The sequence below is a fragment of the Erpetoichthys calabaricus genome, chromosome 13, assembly GCF_900747795.2.
Source record: "Erpetoichthys calabaricus chromosome 13, fErpCal1.3, whole genome shotgun sequence".
In the NCBI taxonomy this organism is placed as follows: Eukaryota; Metazoa; Chordata; class Cladistia; order Polypteriformes; family Polypteridae; genus Erpetoichthys; species Erpetoichthys calabaricus.
In genome coordinates this window covers 46451769-46470613 of record NC_041406.2, presented here as the reverse complement: position 1 = coordinate 46470613, position 18845 = coordinate 46451769, and the positions used below count along the sequence as shown (strand labels likewise).

Below are 18845 nucleotides of genomic sequence, written 5' to 3'. Positions count from 1 at the left end.
TAGTATAATATTTGAAACAATCACAACAAGAAAACCTGAGATGAAAAAAAAGATTACTGTCGAGTTCTTATGTGAACCTTTTTTTCTATTAACTGTTTGTCTTGACAATTCTAAAAAAAAACAAGGCATTTCCAGCTTTAATTGAAATTCTTTTGATGGACGATGTCTTTTTTACTTTTCAACAAAACAAATTAATCTGACACACATGAAAGAAAAAGGCAGAATGAAGGAGTTCAAAATAAGATGTTTTTCAGGAAGTATTACACAATAAACAGTCAATATAAATGAAAGTACTCACCTATAGGAGCTGAATGTACCCTCGGGCTCTGAAGAGGTTTTTGTTCTTCTGTTTTCCATAAATCCGCCTACAATTTATATTTATGACAGATAAGAAAATGCCTTTAAAAGGTTGATTCAAAGTTTTAAAAAGCAAAACAAAAAACTTAACCAAAAGAAAAATAATAATACATAATAATACATAAAAATACATAATACACACCAATGTATATACACAAACTTTATATCATTGTATGAGCTTTGCAGTTGAAATAGTTTATTTTAAACATGAAAAGTATACAGAATAGAGAAATGCTTACAAAAATGCACTGTTTTTGATATTCCAGTGCTCCTGTGATTGAATATAAATGTCAAATTTGTTTACAATTTTATGTTCTTCATTTACTCAGACTATTCTATAATTTTAAAATGTAATGAACACTTGGAATTTTTTGCTTGTACATACAATTAAATTAGTTAAACTGATTAAGGTTTCTATATGGATGGATGGAGGGATGAATGAAAAATCTTTATTTAAATACTACCCACATTGGTAATTTCCTAGTGTACACCTGTGATCACTTTAATTGAGTGACATAATGTTAGAAGAAGCACATCTATTTTATGGGTGTTCCTCTAACAATTTACAAATTTATCAGAACTGAAAGTTTACCATACAAACTTAGAGGTTGTCCAGACAAGTACAGTATATCGTCTAATTTTAAAAGGGCATATGGCAGAGTGGTGGTGATTATAAAACTAAAATTTATAGGGTGTTTAGTGTTCATTTCATCAGCAGAAAAGGAAAACAACACAGGCTTTTCCTGAATGGAATTAACTTACAAAGGAGGACACTGCATACTGAAGTGATAAAAGTTGGCTACAGATGGCCATAGTTGAGATGAGGGAATCTCCACATGCAACTCTGTGGGGAGGTGATTATACTGAAAACATGCAAAAATAACATGGTGGCATGCCAGTGGTTACCAAAAAATGTAGCAAAAGCTAAATGTCTAGTCTGACTAAATATTACTGGGAAATTTTACCTGAATGCAAAAAAATACTTCTACTGTGAAGTGAGTTTTTGAGCAATCCAACCAAGGACATAAACTGAAAAAGAACTAAACATTTGCAGCAAGACTTGATATTGCATATTCCACCTAACTTGAGAGAGTGGTGAACAACAGACGAACATTCCCTAGTACAACTGTGCAATGTCTATATGAACATAGACAAAGACACTTACAATTTATTTGGTGATAAAAGATGACTAAAGTGAATGAATATTTAGTCAACCAAAAATGGCTGAGTATACCATATTAAGTAAATGGGTTGGGTAATTGTTTGGCTGGAAATACCATTACCTTATAAAGAGTGGCAGAATACCTTTGAAAGACAATTTCTGTTTCTTTTATACACAATTATTCTGGATTTGCAGACAGCACTTACAAGTCACATGCAATACTAACATTTGAAAGACATACAGGCTATGAGAATTCAAGCACTACCACACAGGGATGAGAGGGGGTGCTGTTGCTCACAACCTTGTTTTTCCATCCAAAGGACTTCAGCTAGATGGTGCCTGACCGCGTTCCACAAACCTCCCAAGACAGGCCCTCTCCAGGTCCAGAGATATAGGGTATGTACCTGTCTTGACTGAAGTCCACGTCTTTTGTTTTGATCCTCAAAAGACAGACAAATGGTTTCTTTCTGGCTAATTTATTTTGATTATTGTTAATGGCAAATGTCAACATTTTTGAGCCATTTAAATAGGGTTATCAAGGTGGTTCCCCAAATCTTGAACTCATAACTGACCAGTCTGTCCAGAGTCGTTTCAAAAAGTATTCCCACTAACATAATTTACAGTTAACAGAAAAAACAAATGGGTAACTTAATTTGCTATAAAAATAAAACAAAAAACACAGCCACATTTTTCAAAAGTAGGTTATTCAAAACTGTTAAGAACAAAGAAAATTTAGATTTAAATATAGACATGACAATAAAGATATTGACGGAACTCAATATGAAAGTAAAGTAAACATATTTTATTTGAATTTCTTCATTGAAAGGCATTTGAAAAAGTTGCATAATGGTGTTAAACAGCTCATGCATAACTCTGGAATAACTGTCACCAAAATGAAGAAAATCAAAGAGTTATACAGTACAAAGATATTGATAAGTGTTTCGTTACATTTAGAAAAATGGAGCAAGTTGAACTAACTGTCACCTATAATGAAATGAAATGTTTTGGAAAAAAACATCTGTATATTTCTAATTTTGGGGTGCCTCTCAGTACTCTTTCCCTCCTCTGGTCATTCCCTGCATGGAGTTTCCATGTTCTCCTTGTGTCTCACACAGTTCAATGGCATGTAGGTTAGGTGGGTTGGCGATGGTAAATTAGCCGTAGTATATATGTGTGTGTGTGTGTGTGTGTTAACCTTGCAATGTCCAGAGATTCTTCTTGCCTTGCACCCTATGCTTGCTGGGGTAAGCACTAGCTTTCCTGCAACTCTGCTTTGGATAAGCGGGTTTAGAAAAAATATGGATGGATGGACCACTAAAGGTATGCTTTGAATGATAGTAAACTTCACTTTTATTTGAGTACCAGTACAATATAGTGGAAAAAAAATCTTAAGATAGTTAGAGGTTTAAATGGCTTATTTACATTTTGATAGTTTAATGAAATCAACATTTAAATACTTGTTCATTTGCTTTATTGAAGTAAAAACGTCATCTTTTTAAAATATATGGAATTTATAAATATTTCCTGATGAAAGTGACATAAGCATATCTAAAATTACAAACATTGTGAACCTCAGGTTATAAGTTTAACATTTAGCAACAGTTATATCAGGGTAAGTGAATATACTGTAGCTCAACTTTATTTGCAATACCTAACTAGTACATTGAAATTGTTACTTGTGCTTGGTCTTTCACTAATACAATAAGTCAAACAAAATACAAAAATATGAAAGGTGTAATATTACACAGTAGCAAAACTATGGAAATAAAAACTAACAATATACAGTAGTATACAAAATTCTACAGTTTAAAAAGAATAATATTGAAAGTGGCTGTGTTAAAGGATGCCAGTCAGACAATCAAAGAATTCCATGTGTTCACAATACACACAGCTTTGGAGCAAATGTTCTTCTTGAAAATGCTGACTTTGCTCAACGCTGGGTTGAGTAACGATTACACAATGTAGAGGCTAACTTGAAATTATTTTAACAACAGACACTTCATAAAAAAAAACTTTATATTTATTGACTATTCCTGGGTCAAACTGATGAAAAATGCTCAGAAGAAAGTCAAACAATCATATAAACTGATAAAACTCTAAGCCATGTGGTTTCCCAGAACACTGCACAGTACAACTTTAAAATGATCTCACTGCACTGTTCATAATTAAAAAAAGAGAAAAAAATCAATCAAAAACAATAATTACATAATTTATCCAATTTAGTTAATAGATCTGAATCACTCAGTACAATCTAAGGTGCCAAAGAAGATCAGTATAGTGGATCTGTAAACCAAACAGTAATTATGTAGCTTTCATATTACAGACATTTTATGACACAAATGACTTGTGCTCCAAACCTTTTTCCATAATTATCCTATGAAATAATCAGTTTGCGAATATGATACAGTAAGGTATTTTCAGCAGCAATTAAGCTTACCACAGCTAAGTGAAAAAGCATGTGGAAGAAAAAAAAAATCATAGCTTTGATGATTTTTCTTCACTATGAAAGAGTTAATCTTACATTTTATATTTCCACATTATTTTTAACATCTGAACACATTATTTGAAAGTTTTTACACAAACTCTATTTAAAGGTATACAAAATAAACCCAGGAGAGAAAGCCAAAGAAATATAATCAGTTGCCAACAGATTTTAGCGCTTGCTGTTTCCTAAAGCTAAGATGTGTCATTTTTAACAGTCATCTTGAAGGTGTGTATTTAGATATATACAAAAAACACTTTTCTGTTTTATAAGCATTTTTATTGTTAGTTGAAGACACTCGTGGAGTATCACAAAAGTATTTAAAAAATAGGAAAATAGCATTGCTTTAACACAATATTTGCCATTACTGTTGAAGACTAATTACTTGCTCTAATAGTGTAACACCTTTAGTAGGATTTTTCAATAAAAAATATACATATAATACTACAAATCAAAGTATACACTTCATCTCAAAAATGCACAAGGTGAACTAAAATGAACAAATACAATGGATAACAAATTTTGAAAAATACAGATACGATAGATAGATAGATAGATAGATAGATAGATAGATAGATAGATAGATAGATAGATAGATAGATAGATAGATAGATAGATAGATAGATAGATAGATAGATAGATAGATAGATAGATAGCCTATGGAAGAGTAATAACTGCATTATATATTATTAAGAATAATATTATTTTCTTGGTATACAATAAGCTCATATTATCATTTCAGTAACGCTTTTAAAACATCAGAGGGTGCTCTGTGTTTCCAAAACAAAACTAAACATGCTGGCTGAGTTCAAGCATTTCCTTTCAAATTAAGGCTATATATACGGTTTATATTTCCTCATATTATTGTGTTCAGCCCCTCCTTTTCATATTTTGTTATAATTTCTGTTTCTTACTTTAAGTATAATATATATGAGTTTAGCATTCTAGGCATGTATAGTAAATGGAAGTGAACTATAAGAGAATAAAATTAAATGAACTGAATAGATGTATTCTGCCTCTGGAAGGACCGTCTTACATAATGGACTGCAACATATTTGATTGTATGGTAAAATGCTATTGCTCTCAAAAGAAATTGTTCACCCTAATTATTACTCTTACTGAAAGGCCAAGGAAAGAGTGATCATTTTTAAGTTGTCTATTTGCTTAGATAAAATATAATTAAGTAATACATTCTTTCCAGAGGAATATTTTTTTAACTGTAAAGCTTTACTTTTTAATAGCATTAAATGCAAAAATATATATTTACCTGTAATTACATTTTTTGGGGGCTGGTATAATTTCTCATGACCCAGTAATCATGAATTGAGGTAAACATATTAATATTGCATTTTCCCCCAAATAAATTAAATGAAATGTAAGCAAAGGTATTGAAACTGTGATTCTAGCTAAAGCTTATGAATATTAAAAAAGCAGTACAATTGTTCAGAATAAAGGAATTTTCATTCTAATATAGTCTATAAATCAAAAGTATACTCTCTAAAAACAGATCTATATGGGTTATTGTACTGAGAGGCCAGCTGTTTCTAATAATTTAATGAAGTTTTACAAGCAATATAAAAAGACAAAACAGATGTGGCATTAGGAATTATAAAGTTGGTAAAACTTTTTAACAAGTGAAATATATCTCACCACTGCTACAGCAGAATGAAGTATAAAAGGAATTTACACATGCTTCAATTCTAAACCTATCAATCAAACCCATGTTATTCCTTTGGGAGCTTATTTACATGCATATTTATCAGCCTCACATGCTAATTCCCTGCTGTTTTATGCCTGCAAGGCATGTTTATGACTCATAATTGTTGATCTCCTTTGATATATTCTCTCAAGTAAGACATCATTTGGTTTTGTGGTCTAAAGTCAATGAGGCAAGATGACCCAACCTTTTGAACAGAATTTACAGGCTACTCTCCATTATAATCCATTGAGTGGATACCAAGCATTCAAATGGGAATTAAGTTCTGTTCTCAGATATTCTTTAAATGACTGGTTATTATAAATAAAAATTCATATGTAGATATAAATGAGAAAACTAAGGTTTCTAAGAAAAAGCAGTCACTACACGGAGGATTCAAAAACAGTTAAGCTGGCTTGTAAATGTAATTTAAATAACTGTTTTAGGCTATTGAATTCTAAAAGTAATAATTATAATAATAATAAAACAACATATATTCTACAGCCATATTGTATACTCATTCCTAGGCTAAAACAGCTGTATTTCTAAAATAAAAAAATAAAACATGAAAAAGCATGTATATTACTATAAAACTAAACAATGGACTGAAATTTGCACACTACAAACCCAAAATGTTGTGCAAGATTAAAAAATGAACAAATGTGATAACATTTTTTTTTACTAAAATGTAATACAAATATGCATTGTAATTAATATATTTTAATAGTGTGTGAGTACTCAAAGACAACTATATAAATTAGTTCAACACATTTATTTATTTAATTTTTTTTAAATGGTGCCAAACAAGGGTAAAATGTTACCTAAATAAGCTAACTGCATATTCCCAACAAGCATAGTTTAGTACCTTTGTGAACAGGAAAAGACATATATCCATAGCTAGGTAGAGCTAAGATATCAACAAGAAAACCTTTTCAATTATATCACACAATCGCTGACACAACCAAAGTTCAAGATATTGTTTTATTTAAATCAATATGTTATTTTTCCTAAGTATCATATTTCATTGCAAATCTTTTTTAATTTTTGGCATAATGAGATGATAGTATTGTATCTATAATTAAATTGTTGAGCATCAAATGCCACAGATTCAATGCAAAATTCGGTTCTTGATAGGCTAGTTATTCAAAGCAGTAAGTCTGCCATCCTTTATAGCTGTACTCATGACAATAGTACTACTAAATGTATCCTTGCAAAATGTGAAGCAATGCAAGGCGTGGAATGTACAGCTGATGATATTTAATAAGTTAGCAAAATTTATCAGAAACGTAATGCAGTTAACATTACAAAAAGAATAAAAGCTAAAAACTGACTGAAGCAAAAATATGCGATTAAAACAGTGATTCCATATATACATAATACATCTATATATATCTATATATATATATATATATATATATACACACACACACACATCTTTATATATAATAATATATATATATATATATATACTGTATATACACACAGTATATATAATATGTGATAGATAGATAGATAGATAGATAGATAGATAGATAGATAGATAGATAGATAGATAGATAGATATTATAACATTCTCATATTCATTCTTATAACATTCCATATCTAAATTTCACTCTGTAAAAACAATTAACTTTCTTATTAACATTTAATTTAAATAACAGAAAGGTCAATGCTAAGTGAGGATTTTAAAAAAAGAACAATTTATATTGGATTCTGTATGATGTGCAGCCCATGTATAAAATAATAATAATTCTTTACATTTATATACAGACCAAAGCAAACTGAGATACATTAATAACATCCACATTCTCTTTCCACCTGACTAGGTGAACACTTATTCAGTTTTGTGATACCTGTACTCTAGTATCTTTAGTTTATATTCTCAGTGCATGCTCCCAACCCTCCTGTTGAACTTCTCTGAATAATCAAATGTTTTCCACATTGCTTTTAAAACAGATAAACATGTTATTCTATTTCTTCCTTTCAATCTCTAATGATGACATTGTCTGCCATCAGTGACACCACTTTATAAGCTAATTTCTATATGGGGATTTACAAAAGCATTCACTCTTTTAAAATTATATATTAGTTATTAAATTAAATGATGCTCTTCACACACAAAAATTTCAAGGTGTTTTTTTAATTGAGATTTGGAAATTTTAAGTCTCCATCACTCTATATATTAGAAAAGTGCAGATGGCTATTAGGAAGACTAAAGCACATATTCCTGTAGGACTTTGTATGCATTTTATACTGTTTATTTTCTCATCATGGGCAAAACAGCAGCACAGTGGGTTAGTGCTGCTGTTTGACAGATTCAGCATTCTGTGTTTAACTCCTGTGCCTGGAAACTGTCCAGTGTCCACATGGAGTTTGCATGTTCTCCCTGCATTTGTGTGGGCTTACTTCACTTCCATCCATCCATCCATCCATTTTCCAACCCGCTGAATCCGAACACAGGGTCACGGGGGTCTGCTGGAGCCAATCCCAGCCAACACAGGGCACAAGGCAGGAACCAATCCTGGGCAGGGTGCCAACCAACCGCAGGACACACACAAACACACCCACACACCAAGCACACACTAGGGCCAATTTAGAATCGCCAATCCACCTAACCTGCATGTCTTTGGACTGTGGGAGGAAACCGGAGCGCCCGGAGGAAACCCACGCAGACACGGGGAGAACATGCAAACTCCACGCAGGGAGGACCCGGGAAGCGAACCCGGGTCCCCAGGTCACCCAACTGCGAGGCAGCATTTGCAAATACAAAAATCTTAGGTTAAACTTCAACTCTAAATTGTCCCTTTGTGAGTATGGGTATATGTATGAGAGAGCTCCTGCAATGGTGTCCTGTTCAGGGCTTTTTCCTGTCTTGTGCCCTGTGTTACTAGGGTAGGCTACAACACCTCGTGAACCTGACATGGATTAAGCAGGTTTGAGAATGCTGCTATTTTCTCACGAATCTTGATACTGTCACTAAGATTAGGTGGTGGTTGACTGGATGAAACAATTGGAAAGATGTGTTCAGTTTGCACCAGATTTAAATACTTTGTATTATGCCCAAAAGATTACATTTTGTATCCCCTAAGAACAAAATATTTAGCCATTTGATTTTAATATGGTACAGTATGCTAGCAAATGCTATATTCAGATTTTTCTAAGTATTTATGGGCTAGGACATAACTTGTTGCTGTATGTATTCAACATCTGCAGTGAGAATACTCTGAATGTCTTGTAATGCTACTATTGACCACATAGTACCATCCCTTAGTAGTTCACATACTAAACAGTTCCTCATCTTGGAGGGATGATGGGTCTAGGCAAGATTCAGATAGAATGACAACTATTAGGCCTGCATAGTTTAACCATTTTCCTTGGATTCTGTACTCACACTAATTTTGATTTATAAGGATTTATTGAATGGTAATCTTTAATTATGTAATTCCTGACAGAATTTTATTTTGAAAACTCCTCCGTCCTGTTTAAAATCTAGTACCTGACAGTGGAAACTTTATTATGAGAAACATATTTATTTTGAAATAATATTAAACACCATTAATGAATGCAAACAATCACCTCCTCACTATTCACAACCAGGCATATGACTTGTTAAAATGACTTTGTGTACCTGCAAAAATGTAACCTTCCTAAAACACAAAGCATGTATAGGTATGCAATTCATATAATTATACTTCTGATTTTTTCATTTTGCATAAATTCTGACTAATCTCAATGTGACGGTACGGTTTGGCTCCACGTTATCGGGTCCTTCCAGGAGCACCTTGAACCTGTCATCACTGATAACATACCTGAGGGATGAGTCCAGCAAATGAGGACACACATGCTGCAGCAAATGGTAGGTGCATAAAGTGCTATAGTGCCTTTATTAAAAACAAAGTCAAAACAAAAGTGTCCAATAGTACAGTGCATCAAAAACTCAATAATCCATGAAAGTCTGTGATAGTGGAGGTTAAAATCAATAAATAATCCATTAAAATGAGGTTAAAATCCTAGGCAGGAGTCCAGCCTTTCTCCTCACTCCTGCCTGCTTCTCTTCATTCTTTAACCTTCATTCTCTCTTTCCTTGTTCTTCCTTTTGATACCCTTTTTCGCCCTGTGCAGGCTCCTTTATTCTCTGCTGCCTAACTGGGTAAAGGTGTGAGGAGCCATTCCCTCCATGGCATCATTGAGGTGCCTGACTGATCCACCCACCTCCTCACATGTATGTAGTGCAGTCACCAGTTCCCCAAATAACCACAGAGTGAAACGCACTTGCACACACCTGCACCCAACTGAAGTCTGCACCTTTATGGAGCGCAATTACTTATTCAAATTTGGCCACCTATTGTTAAGCCGTAGACCCGCTATACTACACTCACCCAAGCTAGCACTCTGTCTGAGCTGCTGGGTTGAGCAAGTATATAAAATCTAGTAAATACTACATGTATGCATATGCATCATTTGCAACTAGTCTAAATATGACATAAACATTGTTGGGGTGAATTCTTTTGAAAAGCTTCATGCCATTCATCATGCCATTTTTTTGTCCAGTATATTGTTTTGATAGAAGCCTGGATGAGACTTTAACATGAAGAGGATTTATGTAAAATAAAAAACAGATACTTAAATAGCATGCTTAAAATATACTGGAATAATGTAAGCATCCTGAAAGAGATCACTAACAAATCAATTAGAGAATAATCAAAACTCTAAAAAATATGCTTATACCTCATCTACCTTGGCAACAAAAAAGACATGCCCCTTAAGTTTTAAATTACCACAATATTATCATAATATAATGATCAAGCTTGGGCAGTGAGGCAATGCCATGGTTAATAATGCTGCCTCACAGATCCATTTCCCTGGGCCTGAATCCCACAAGCTGGTTGTTTGCATGTTATCAATGTGCCTACATGCATGTTTGGCTAAATGGTGATGTTTCCAAATTGACCCTGTCTGAGTATGAATATGTGCAGGGCAGAATATTCATGGATGCATCCTGCCTTTTGCCCAATGCAGTCAAGACAGGCTCTAGTCCCCCTGAGTCCCCGAATTGGATTTAAGCAGGTTTGAGAATATGATATGTTGTAAGCAAATCTAACATAATCTGTGATGGACTGATTTTTCAGTTTTACTCATTTATTTTCAAGCATTTTTTACTGCTGAAATTCAGGTATTTCTGCAGTGGTTATCTCATGTTTTTAATTACAGCATCTTATCATCTTAGCACAAAGTACCAAATCTAAAATCATATGAAGAAAACTCTTTAATGTGAAAAAATAGAATAATGGCAACTACAAATGTCATATTAATTCATCAGTAAAAAAGCTGAAATTACAGCTTTGCATTCTTTTCCATGAAATACTTGATTTTATAGTACCACTTGTCCATACTGAATAAAAAGAATGCACTTGAAACAAGCAGCTTCTGACAAGCAAAGCTACAAAGATTCAACTGACACGCCAAAGACTTTTAGTGTGTCCATTCCAATTACTACAGCACACATCCATAGTCAAATCATATTTAATAATTAATGAAGACAAATAAAACAACTAAATAAATAACAGGCCACATACAGTGCAATATATCCACTTGCAAAAAGAGCACTTTGCTTTAAAAATGTAAATCTTTTAAAAGTGTTTCTCAAGGCAAGCTGCTCAGGTGTAGTTCAGTGTCGTGCAATGTTAAGCCTAAGCCAATGATGATCCATGGGGATGGCAAGTTTAAATAATTAAAGTTTTGAAATATTTTGTTACGGGCAGCACAGTGGTTAGTGCTGATGTTCCATAGTTTCTGGTATCTGGGCTTAATTCCTGATCCAATGTCACAATCTCTGTAGTATTTGGAAATTCTTCCTATTCTCATTCCGAAGATGAACACAACAAAGTATTAATAAAATATTAACTCTAAAATGTCCCAATACTGTATTATGGAGTCCTGTGATGAAAAGTGGACCTGCTCTGTGACAGGTTTGTGATTTGTTCCTGTTATTGCTAGAATGTGCTTTGGATCCTTTAAACCAAAAAATGGAAAAGTGGGTTCTGAGTTCAATGAATGCAAGTTTTCTATTATTAAATATCCAAGTGCTCAATTTTACCCCTAATTCCACAGAATGGCTGAATTCATTGAATAGTGTTGTATTGGAAAAGGCAGGTGAGATTACATTTGTTAATGTAACTGATGGAACACCACTTTAAGACAACAGAGACTTCAGCTCTTCATTCAAATCGGTTCAAAAATATTTTGAAGCAGCAGTCTGAACTGAAATGGCCTAACATCAAGGGTAAAAATGCATGGAGAAAATGTGTCAAGATATAAATATATGGGGGTGAATGACTTATAGTATGCATAACATACAGTATATTCATCATACATTTAAAAAATTCAGTGGCCTATGACAAGAAATACAATGTTAAATTTGTTCTCTTATACTTTACCCTTTACTATTACTTTGAAAGAATCTACACATATTCAGATAAATAGCAAAATGATGCAGCTGTATATTAGAAATTTTGTGACATTGCTTTTGACTCCCAGACTTGACTAATGTGTTCTAACTGAAGTTGTAATATTTTCTCCATGTCCAAATGGGTTTTCTAGTTGGTTAAAAATGCCCAGTATGTAATCGTGTCAGTCAGTATGCCCTTACATTGCAGGGCATCCTGTTCAGAGCTGGTGAAGTATGGAGAACTGCCAGGACAAGTTGCAGCTCTATGCAACCCAGCATTAGCAGAAACAAAAAAGTAACCGTACAAAAAAAGAAGAAGAAATATACAGCATTAATACTGAATACTGATGCCATGCTTGCCTAATCAATTAAATATACCTTACTGTTACTTGATGTAAATGCTGAATATAAACATGTTGACCATAATAATACCCTACCCTCTAATCAAATAATACACTAAATTAAAACTAAATTCATACTTTCAAGCTGTTAAAGTTTGCACAAAAAGAGGAAGAGATTAAAAATCATATTTTTTCCTGGTGCAGAAGATTGTCTAATTATAAACAGATTTAAAAAGGAAATATGGATGAATGATAAATTAGGTATTACATTAGTGAAGTAATAAAATGTATTGGGTCAAATGCCTACATTATTTTCAATATTCTACATAGGTACAATGACAGACTAAGCACAGGTTGTGCAATAAAAAATATGCGCCAATAAAATGTCATCTTTGTGGTTATTTTTAATGATGAAGGTCTGCAACAACATAAATATCATATTTAATAGTTGTTCTGTTATGCTAAAGCAAAAAAAAAATACAAGTTTAATTGATCATCTAGAAGAAGCGCAATTTCAAAGCACTTGCTGCCTACCTCAAAGCTAAAGGAGGAAAGCCCTGCATCTACTGCAAAGCAGCATTTTCCTCTGCTGTCAGTCAAACTGTTATTTGAAAATGTTAATAGTTTTAATGAAGACAACTTAAAAACCAAATCTGCCGTTCTGATATTTAAGGCAGTAATACTCAATGATTTTATTTTGAACAACCAAGAAGTAACACAAAAGTTAAATGTTAATTTATTTGATTTGTTAATAGAATTAAGCTAATTGGTAAAGGTCACATACATTAAAGGAAGTAAATAGCTTATTTAAGTTGTCTATGCTTGTTAAAGTCATCCTTTTGTACAGAAATTTGGGTTGGAATAGGTACAATATATAGAAATGCAGAATCATTAGATATGACACAAGAAGGATTGTTAACGGGCACTGACACAGACTTCGCTTAAGTAAATAATTCTGCAAAAAAGTATTTGCTTATAAAATTAACTTTATGACAAATGATTTAAAACAGAAACCTTTACAGATTGCCAATTTGACTCAACATACAAAAAATACCCTCCATATTCTCAAGAATCTGTCCCTAAACATGTGTTACATTCCTCACATCAAATAACAGCAACCCAGCCAGCAAGAAAATCTTACAGTAACATTCTTCTGTTTTTTTTTTTTGTTGTTGCTTTTCCTTTAGGAAGCATGAGAGCAACTGTCACATAAACACTGGTAAAAATTATTACTGCACAACACAGTAGTTTCAACAGGGTGATGTTTTAGCCAAAATAACACTGTGACCAGACGGGGGCTCCTCAGCCACCCAAACCCGACACAAACAGACACCAGGCACAAGTTTTGCACACAGCACACATTTTACTTAAGTGGGGAAGCAATTTTCCCTCACTCCCTACAGCAACACAGTACAAAAGCACCAAATGCACAAATAAACACAGCCCCAGCCCCAACCCCATCTCTCTCTCTCTCTCCACTCCTCCTCTGGCAAGCTTTATCCACTGGCTCCAAGAGTAGTGTCAGCAGACTCATTTGATTCTGTTCCTGGGAGTGCTCCAGGTGGCTTGTTAACCACGTCTAGAATCACTCCCAGGTGTGGTGAAAGTCAAATGTAGCAGGGCTCTGCAACCTCCAGAGCTCCCCTTGGTAGCATCCATGGAACCCAACAGGGCTTCAGCAAACTCCCATGAAGCCCTACGAGAATCCATGGCACCATAGCAATGACCTGACCACTCTCCCCATCCCCAGTCCTTCCATAACATCGGCATCCCGGTTGGACAAGGCCCCCAGCCATCCGTGACAAACACATAGTATGTAAATCGCCAACAATATGAATCTTTTAAAAAGGAAAGAGAGCAATATTGTACAAAATAACATAAAAAAAAACATAACATTCAACTGGTATTACTAATCATGTAAAAGTCCCTAAATGAATTGCATTGTTCAAGAAAAAAATAATTCTGCAATAGGCAATACAAAGTTATACCATATTAAAACTCAAACAACAAAGGTTTAATTTAATTGATTTGACTTGATTTCTGGTCTCTTTCCAAAAAGACTGACTGCAAATCCCTCCTCTGAAAATGACCTGGGCCATCACAGAGCGCTGTGCACGGAATGTGTTAGAAACAACTGTTACTAAATTAGAGAGATAAAAACTATTTACTGGCAATAAGCCACCATGGTCCACTAGAAAAAGCTCTACCTAAGAACCGATTTGGATCAGATATAGACTTGCGACACTCAAGAACCAGAAAACCTAAGTAAACATGTACATTTTGAACTAATTGGGACTATATAAACAATAGTGGGGTGGCCTAGAGATCACAGTACTGTACATATTTTAAGTAGGCAGTTAGGCATAGTGGTTAAGGCTATCAATCCCTAAAGTTGTGGGTTAAAATCCCTCTACTGACACTGTGTGACCATCTGGTCCAACTGCAACAAAATAGAAAAGTAACCAAATGTATCTAAAATAATGTATGTTGTCTTGGATAAAAGTGTCAGCCAAGTAATTAAATAATAATAACTTTTAACAATTTATTTAGACAATCTGGAGCTTAAGAAAGGGAAAAAACAAGCAAGAACACTATAATGGTTTGGGTAAGTCTGCAAAACCACAAGGGTAAGTTCCTCTTTTTTTTTTAGCTTGTGCAGTAGTTTAAGTGAACTGCAGAACTATGAGGTGTAATAACCAACGTTAAAATATGTAGTATTTTACAACTTTAAGACCACTCTATGTTTTTAGTTATTTTTTTAACAATTGTAGAGGCTATACAATAGATAGGGAATAAATTAGCTTATTGTAATAGTTATTACAATCATTTAATTGTTTGTTAATATATTTTGTTTATAGCTTTACTAGAAAAAGTTTTTTAACATGAGTTTAGCCTAGATTCTTGCATTTCTCTGGTTTCACAGGTTCAGCTGGGGTTGGAGGAAAGGGGCCAGCCTACAGGTTTCACTAAGGGGTTATGCAGGGTTAGAAACTATAGGATGAGAGAAGCTTCAGGCTTACAACATGTAACCAGGTCTGTTAAAAATCTATCACCAGGTGCTACAACCACAGTCTAGAACTGTAGGATGAACCTTAAGGCGTCTTTGGTCATTCGCTGTCTGTTTTATCAATACAAGACTGCAGTAGTTTCTTTAGAGATATTTTTGGTACATATATGTGAAAAGGTCAAGCACCAGGCTGTTAAGGAGAGAGGTGTCTCAATTTTGTGCTTGCCCCTTACTATCATTAGGGGACTCCTTTTATTATAAGCAAAACTGAAATTATTTTTATTGCTACAACCCATCCATCCATCCATTTTCCAACCCGCTGAATCCGAACACAGGGTCACGGGGGTCTGCTGGAGCCAATCCCAGCCAACACAGGGCACAAGGCAGGGAACCAATCCCGGGCAGGGTGCCAACCCACCGCAGGACACACACAAACACACCCACACACCAAGCACACACTAGGGCCAATTTAGAATCACCAATCCACCTAACCTGCATGTCTTTGGACTGTGGGAGGAAACCGGAGCGCCCGGAGGAAACCCACGCAGACACGGGGAGAACATGCAAACTCCACGCAGGGTGGACCCAGGAAGCGAACCCGGGTCTCCTAACTGCGAGGCAGCAGCGCTACCACTGCGCCACCGTGCCGCCCAAGCTATTGATTGCTACAACTTAATGCTTAAATATTGTTTTATATTGTTTTAGGTCAATACATTATTATTAACCCTTCTGCATTGCAGAGGAATATTGATTTTCAGTATTTTATTATGAAAAGCAGTAATTTTCAGGTAAGAAGACTAACAACTTGCCAAGAAGTCAGTGTTGCTTCACATAGATATTTCTTGGTTAAATTAAGCATAGCTGCAGGAAACATGGAAAACACTGTAATTTATTCAACATCTTGCTGGGTGTTTGAAATCCTGAACTTTGAATAATCATCAGCATTTTCACCTGCTATATATGAAAATATAGTTGTGCATTTCATTTTTTGAAAAGTTATTTTTCTTTGTAATCAGTCTGATAATACAAAACATCTTGCTTAGCAGCTTTGTGTATTAAAAATGTACCTTGATTTAAATGCAGAATATAATGCTCAAACTTTTTATTTTTACTTTCTAGAATATTTTTTCAAATTTTATACAAAATCTCTTACTTAACATATTTTAATAAAGTAAAACAATATGCGTAAATAACAGGGTCATTATCTGTGAACTGAATAACATTTTTTGTTGAAAATTTAAATCTTTATTGAACAGTAGAACTGTGATCAGAGATTTTCAGAAAAAATGGCATGTTATTACTGCTGCAGCTTAATGGCTAAATATTCTGTGCTATCGTTGCTACCTCTTATACTGTATATGATATTTAGGACTGAGTGAACATGCTCTTTCATTAGTAAAATCTAACAAAATTGAGATATTCTTTCCCAAATATAATATATATATATATATATATATATATATATATATATATATATATAAATTTACAATATAAATACTGCTTACTTTCAAACGGCAGCATAATTCTCTTGTAACAAATATACTCTAAAAGGTGTAAAGAATGGTTAAAATTGCACTAAGTCTGGATAAGAAAATGTATTATATAAAAATCTAATAAAGATCATGGGGTGTCATTCTCTTTATTTCCAATACATATTTTTAAGCTAACCCTGTAAGAATTATTGGCAAAACAATATTTTTTTGCATAAACATTCATAGTAAAATTCATTAGCGATCCTAATTTTTCCAACCAATGTTCCTTTAAAATGTAAAAATGTTATGCTATACTGTACTTTCCATTTTCAAGTAGCAAACAGCTGCTTTAGCAGTAATGAAATACTGCCAAATGGAACGTGAGACTTGATTAATTTCTACCAAAACAATTAACTCTCTAAAGTTTCTTTTCATTTTAAGTCAGTGATACTGTATATTAACATAGTTGTCTCAAAGAACATCAGCATACATTTACATAGTTAATGAGCATTTCTGGCAAATGTATTAATGACACATTTAAACATCAATTCAGTGTTAATAACTGTGTGAATGTGAGGGATTTTACTTCTTTAGAATAAAAGCAGTCCTCACTGTCAAGGTGCAGACACCTGCTGGTAAAAATACAGCTCCTGGGCATAACAATACTTCAAATTATACCTAAATACCCTAAAAACATTGTCAGAAAAGAAAAATATCTTAAAGATAAATACAACAGAATGAATAGAAAGCTCAAATACTCTACAGTTTTGAAATGTTTTTATAATTTGTTTTATTAAGGATTTGACGTTCACCTTATGTTACTTTTTAAAGCTGCTACTGTATTTAAAATTCTGAATGATAGCTCCCAAATTATTATCAACTTTAAATTAAATATTTATACTTAATGTAAACCTTGTTCAGAGATCAATGTTTATTTAGAAAAAAATAACTATGGATATTAATGATCAGCACAACAAATATCACAAGATGACAAGATGTAGAGTAAAAAAGATTAATGAATACACTATTACTGCTTTATATTTTGCAGCTGCCTACCTATGCACTATATGTGTAATTTGTACAAAGTAGTATGTTTATTCAAAATACACAAGCTCTCAAAATATTAGAAAAAATATTCTGTGTCATCCCGTGTTGAATCTAATTAAAGTTATATCTCATTTGCAGGACAACTGATTCACGAATCAGAAACCTAGCAGCATCTTGTTAAGAAGTCATTTCCTTCTCAGCATAAAGTAGCTTAGACTGGGAATGGAGCTAATAGAGACTCTCAAATGTTTCTGTAATACCTTATTTATGTGGATAGAAAAAAAATTAAAAGTGTCATTTTCACAAGTTTTGAGATTTTATGAAGCAAAACTATGATTTTTTTTTTTTTTAATTAGCAGGGCAAAAATGGCATTTTACCAAAAATATTTAATAACTAAACAAACACAGCACAATTATATCAAGGCAACAGTGTCAATATCTCTTTTTTCTCATTTTTAACTCCAGTAAAATGAATGTTAGATTTTATGAACAGTATTTTTGGAGCATAAAGTACTGATTTGATTCAATCAAAAGACATCACTTAGGCTAAAATTGGGATTAATAAAGTATCTATCTATCTATCTATCTATCTATCTATCTATCTATCTATCTATCTATCTATCTATCTATCTATCTATCTATCTAAAAGGCTATTTGGTTTTCTAATCTGCAGAATCCAATTATAGGGTAAGAGAAGTCCACTGCCTATCATGGCAGCATCGAAGGCAAGGCAGGAACCAACTATGGATGTGGCACTGGCTTGCCACAGGGCACACATACACCCTCAGTCACTCACTGAGGCCAATTATATTTCTGGATGTCTGAAGAAAAAA

General features: G+C 33.6%; 1 protein-coding gene across 5 annotated transcripts in view; it reads right to left on the bottom strand.

Annotated features, from left to right (window-relative positions):
• Positions 1-18845, bottom strand: part of tbc1d5 (TBC1 domain family, member 5) — a 637433-nt gene that overhangs the window by 272172 nt on the left and 346416 nt on the right. For all 5 annotated transcript variants that reach the window (XM_028818192.2, XM_028818195.2, XM_051935905.1 and 2 more), the window contains one exon: positions 299-365. In XM_028818192.2, the coding sequence (XP_028674025.1) occupies positions 299-365 (67 nt within the window). The remainder of the gene's footprint in view (positions 1-298; positions 366-18845) is intronic.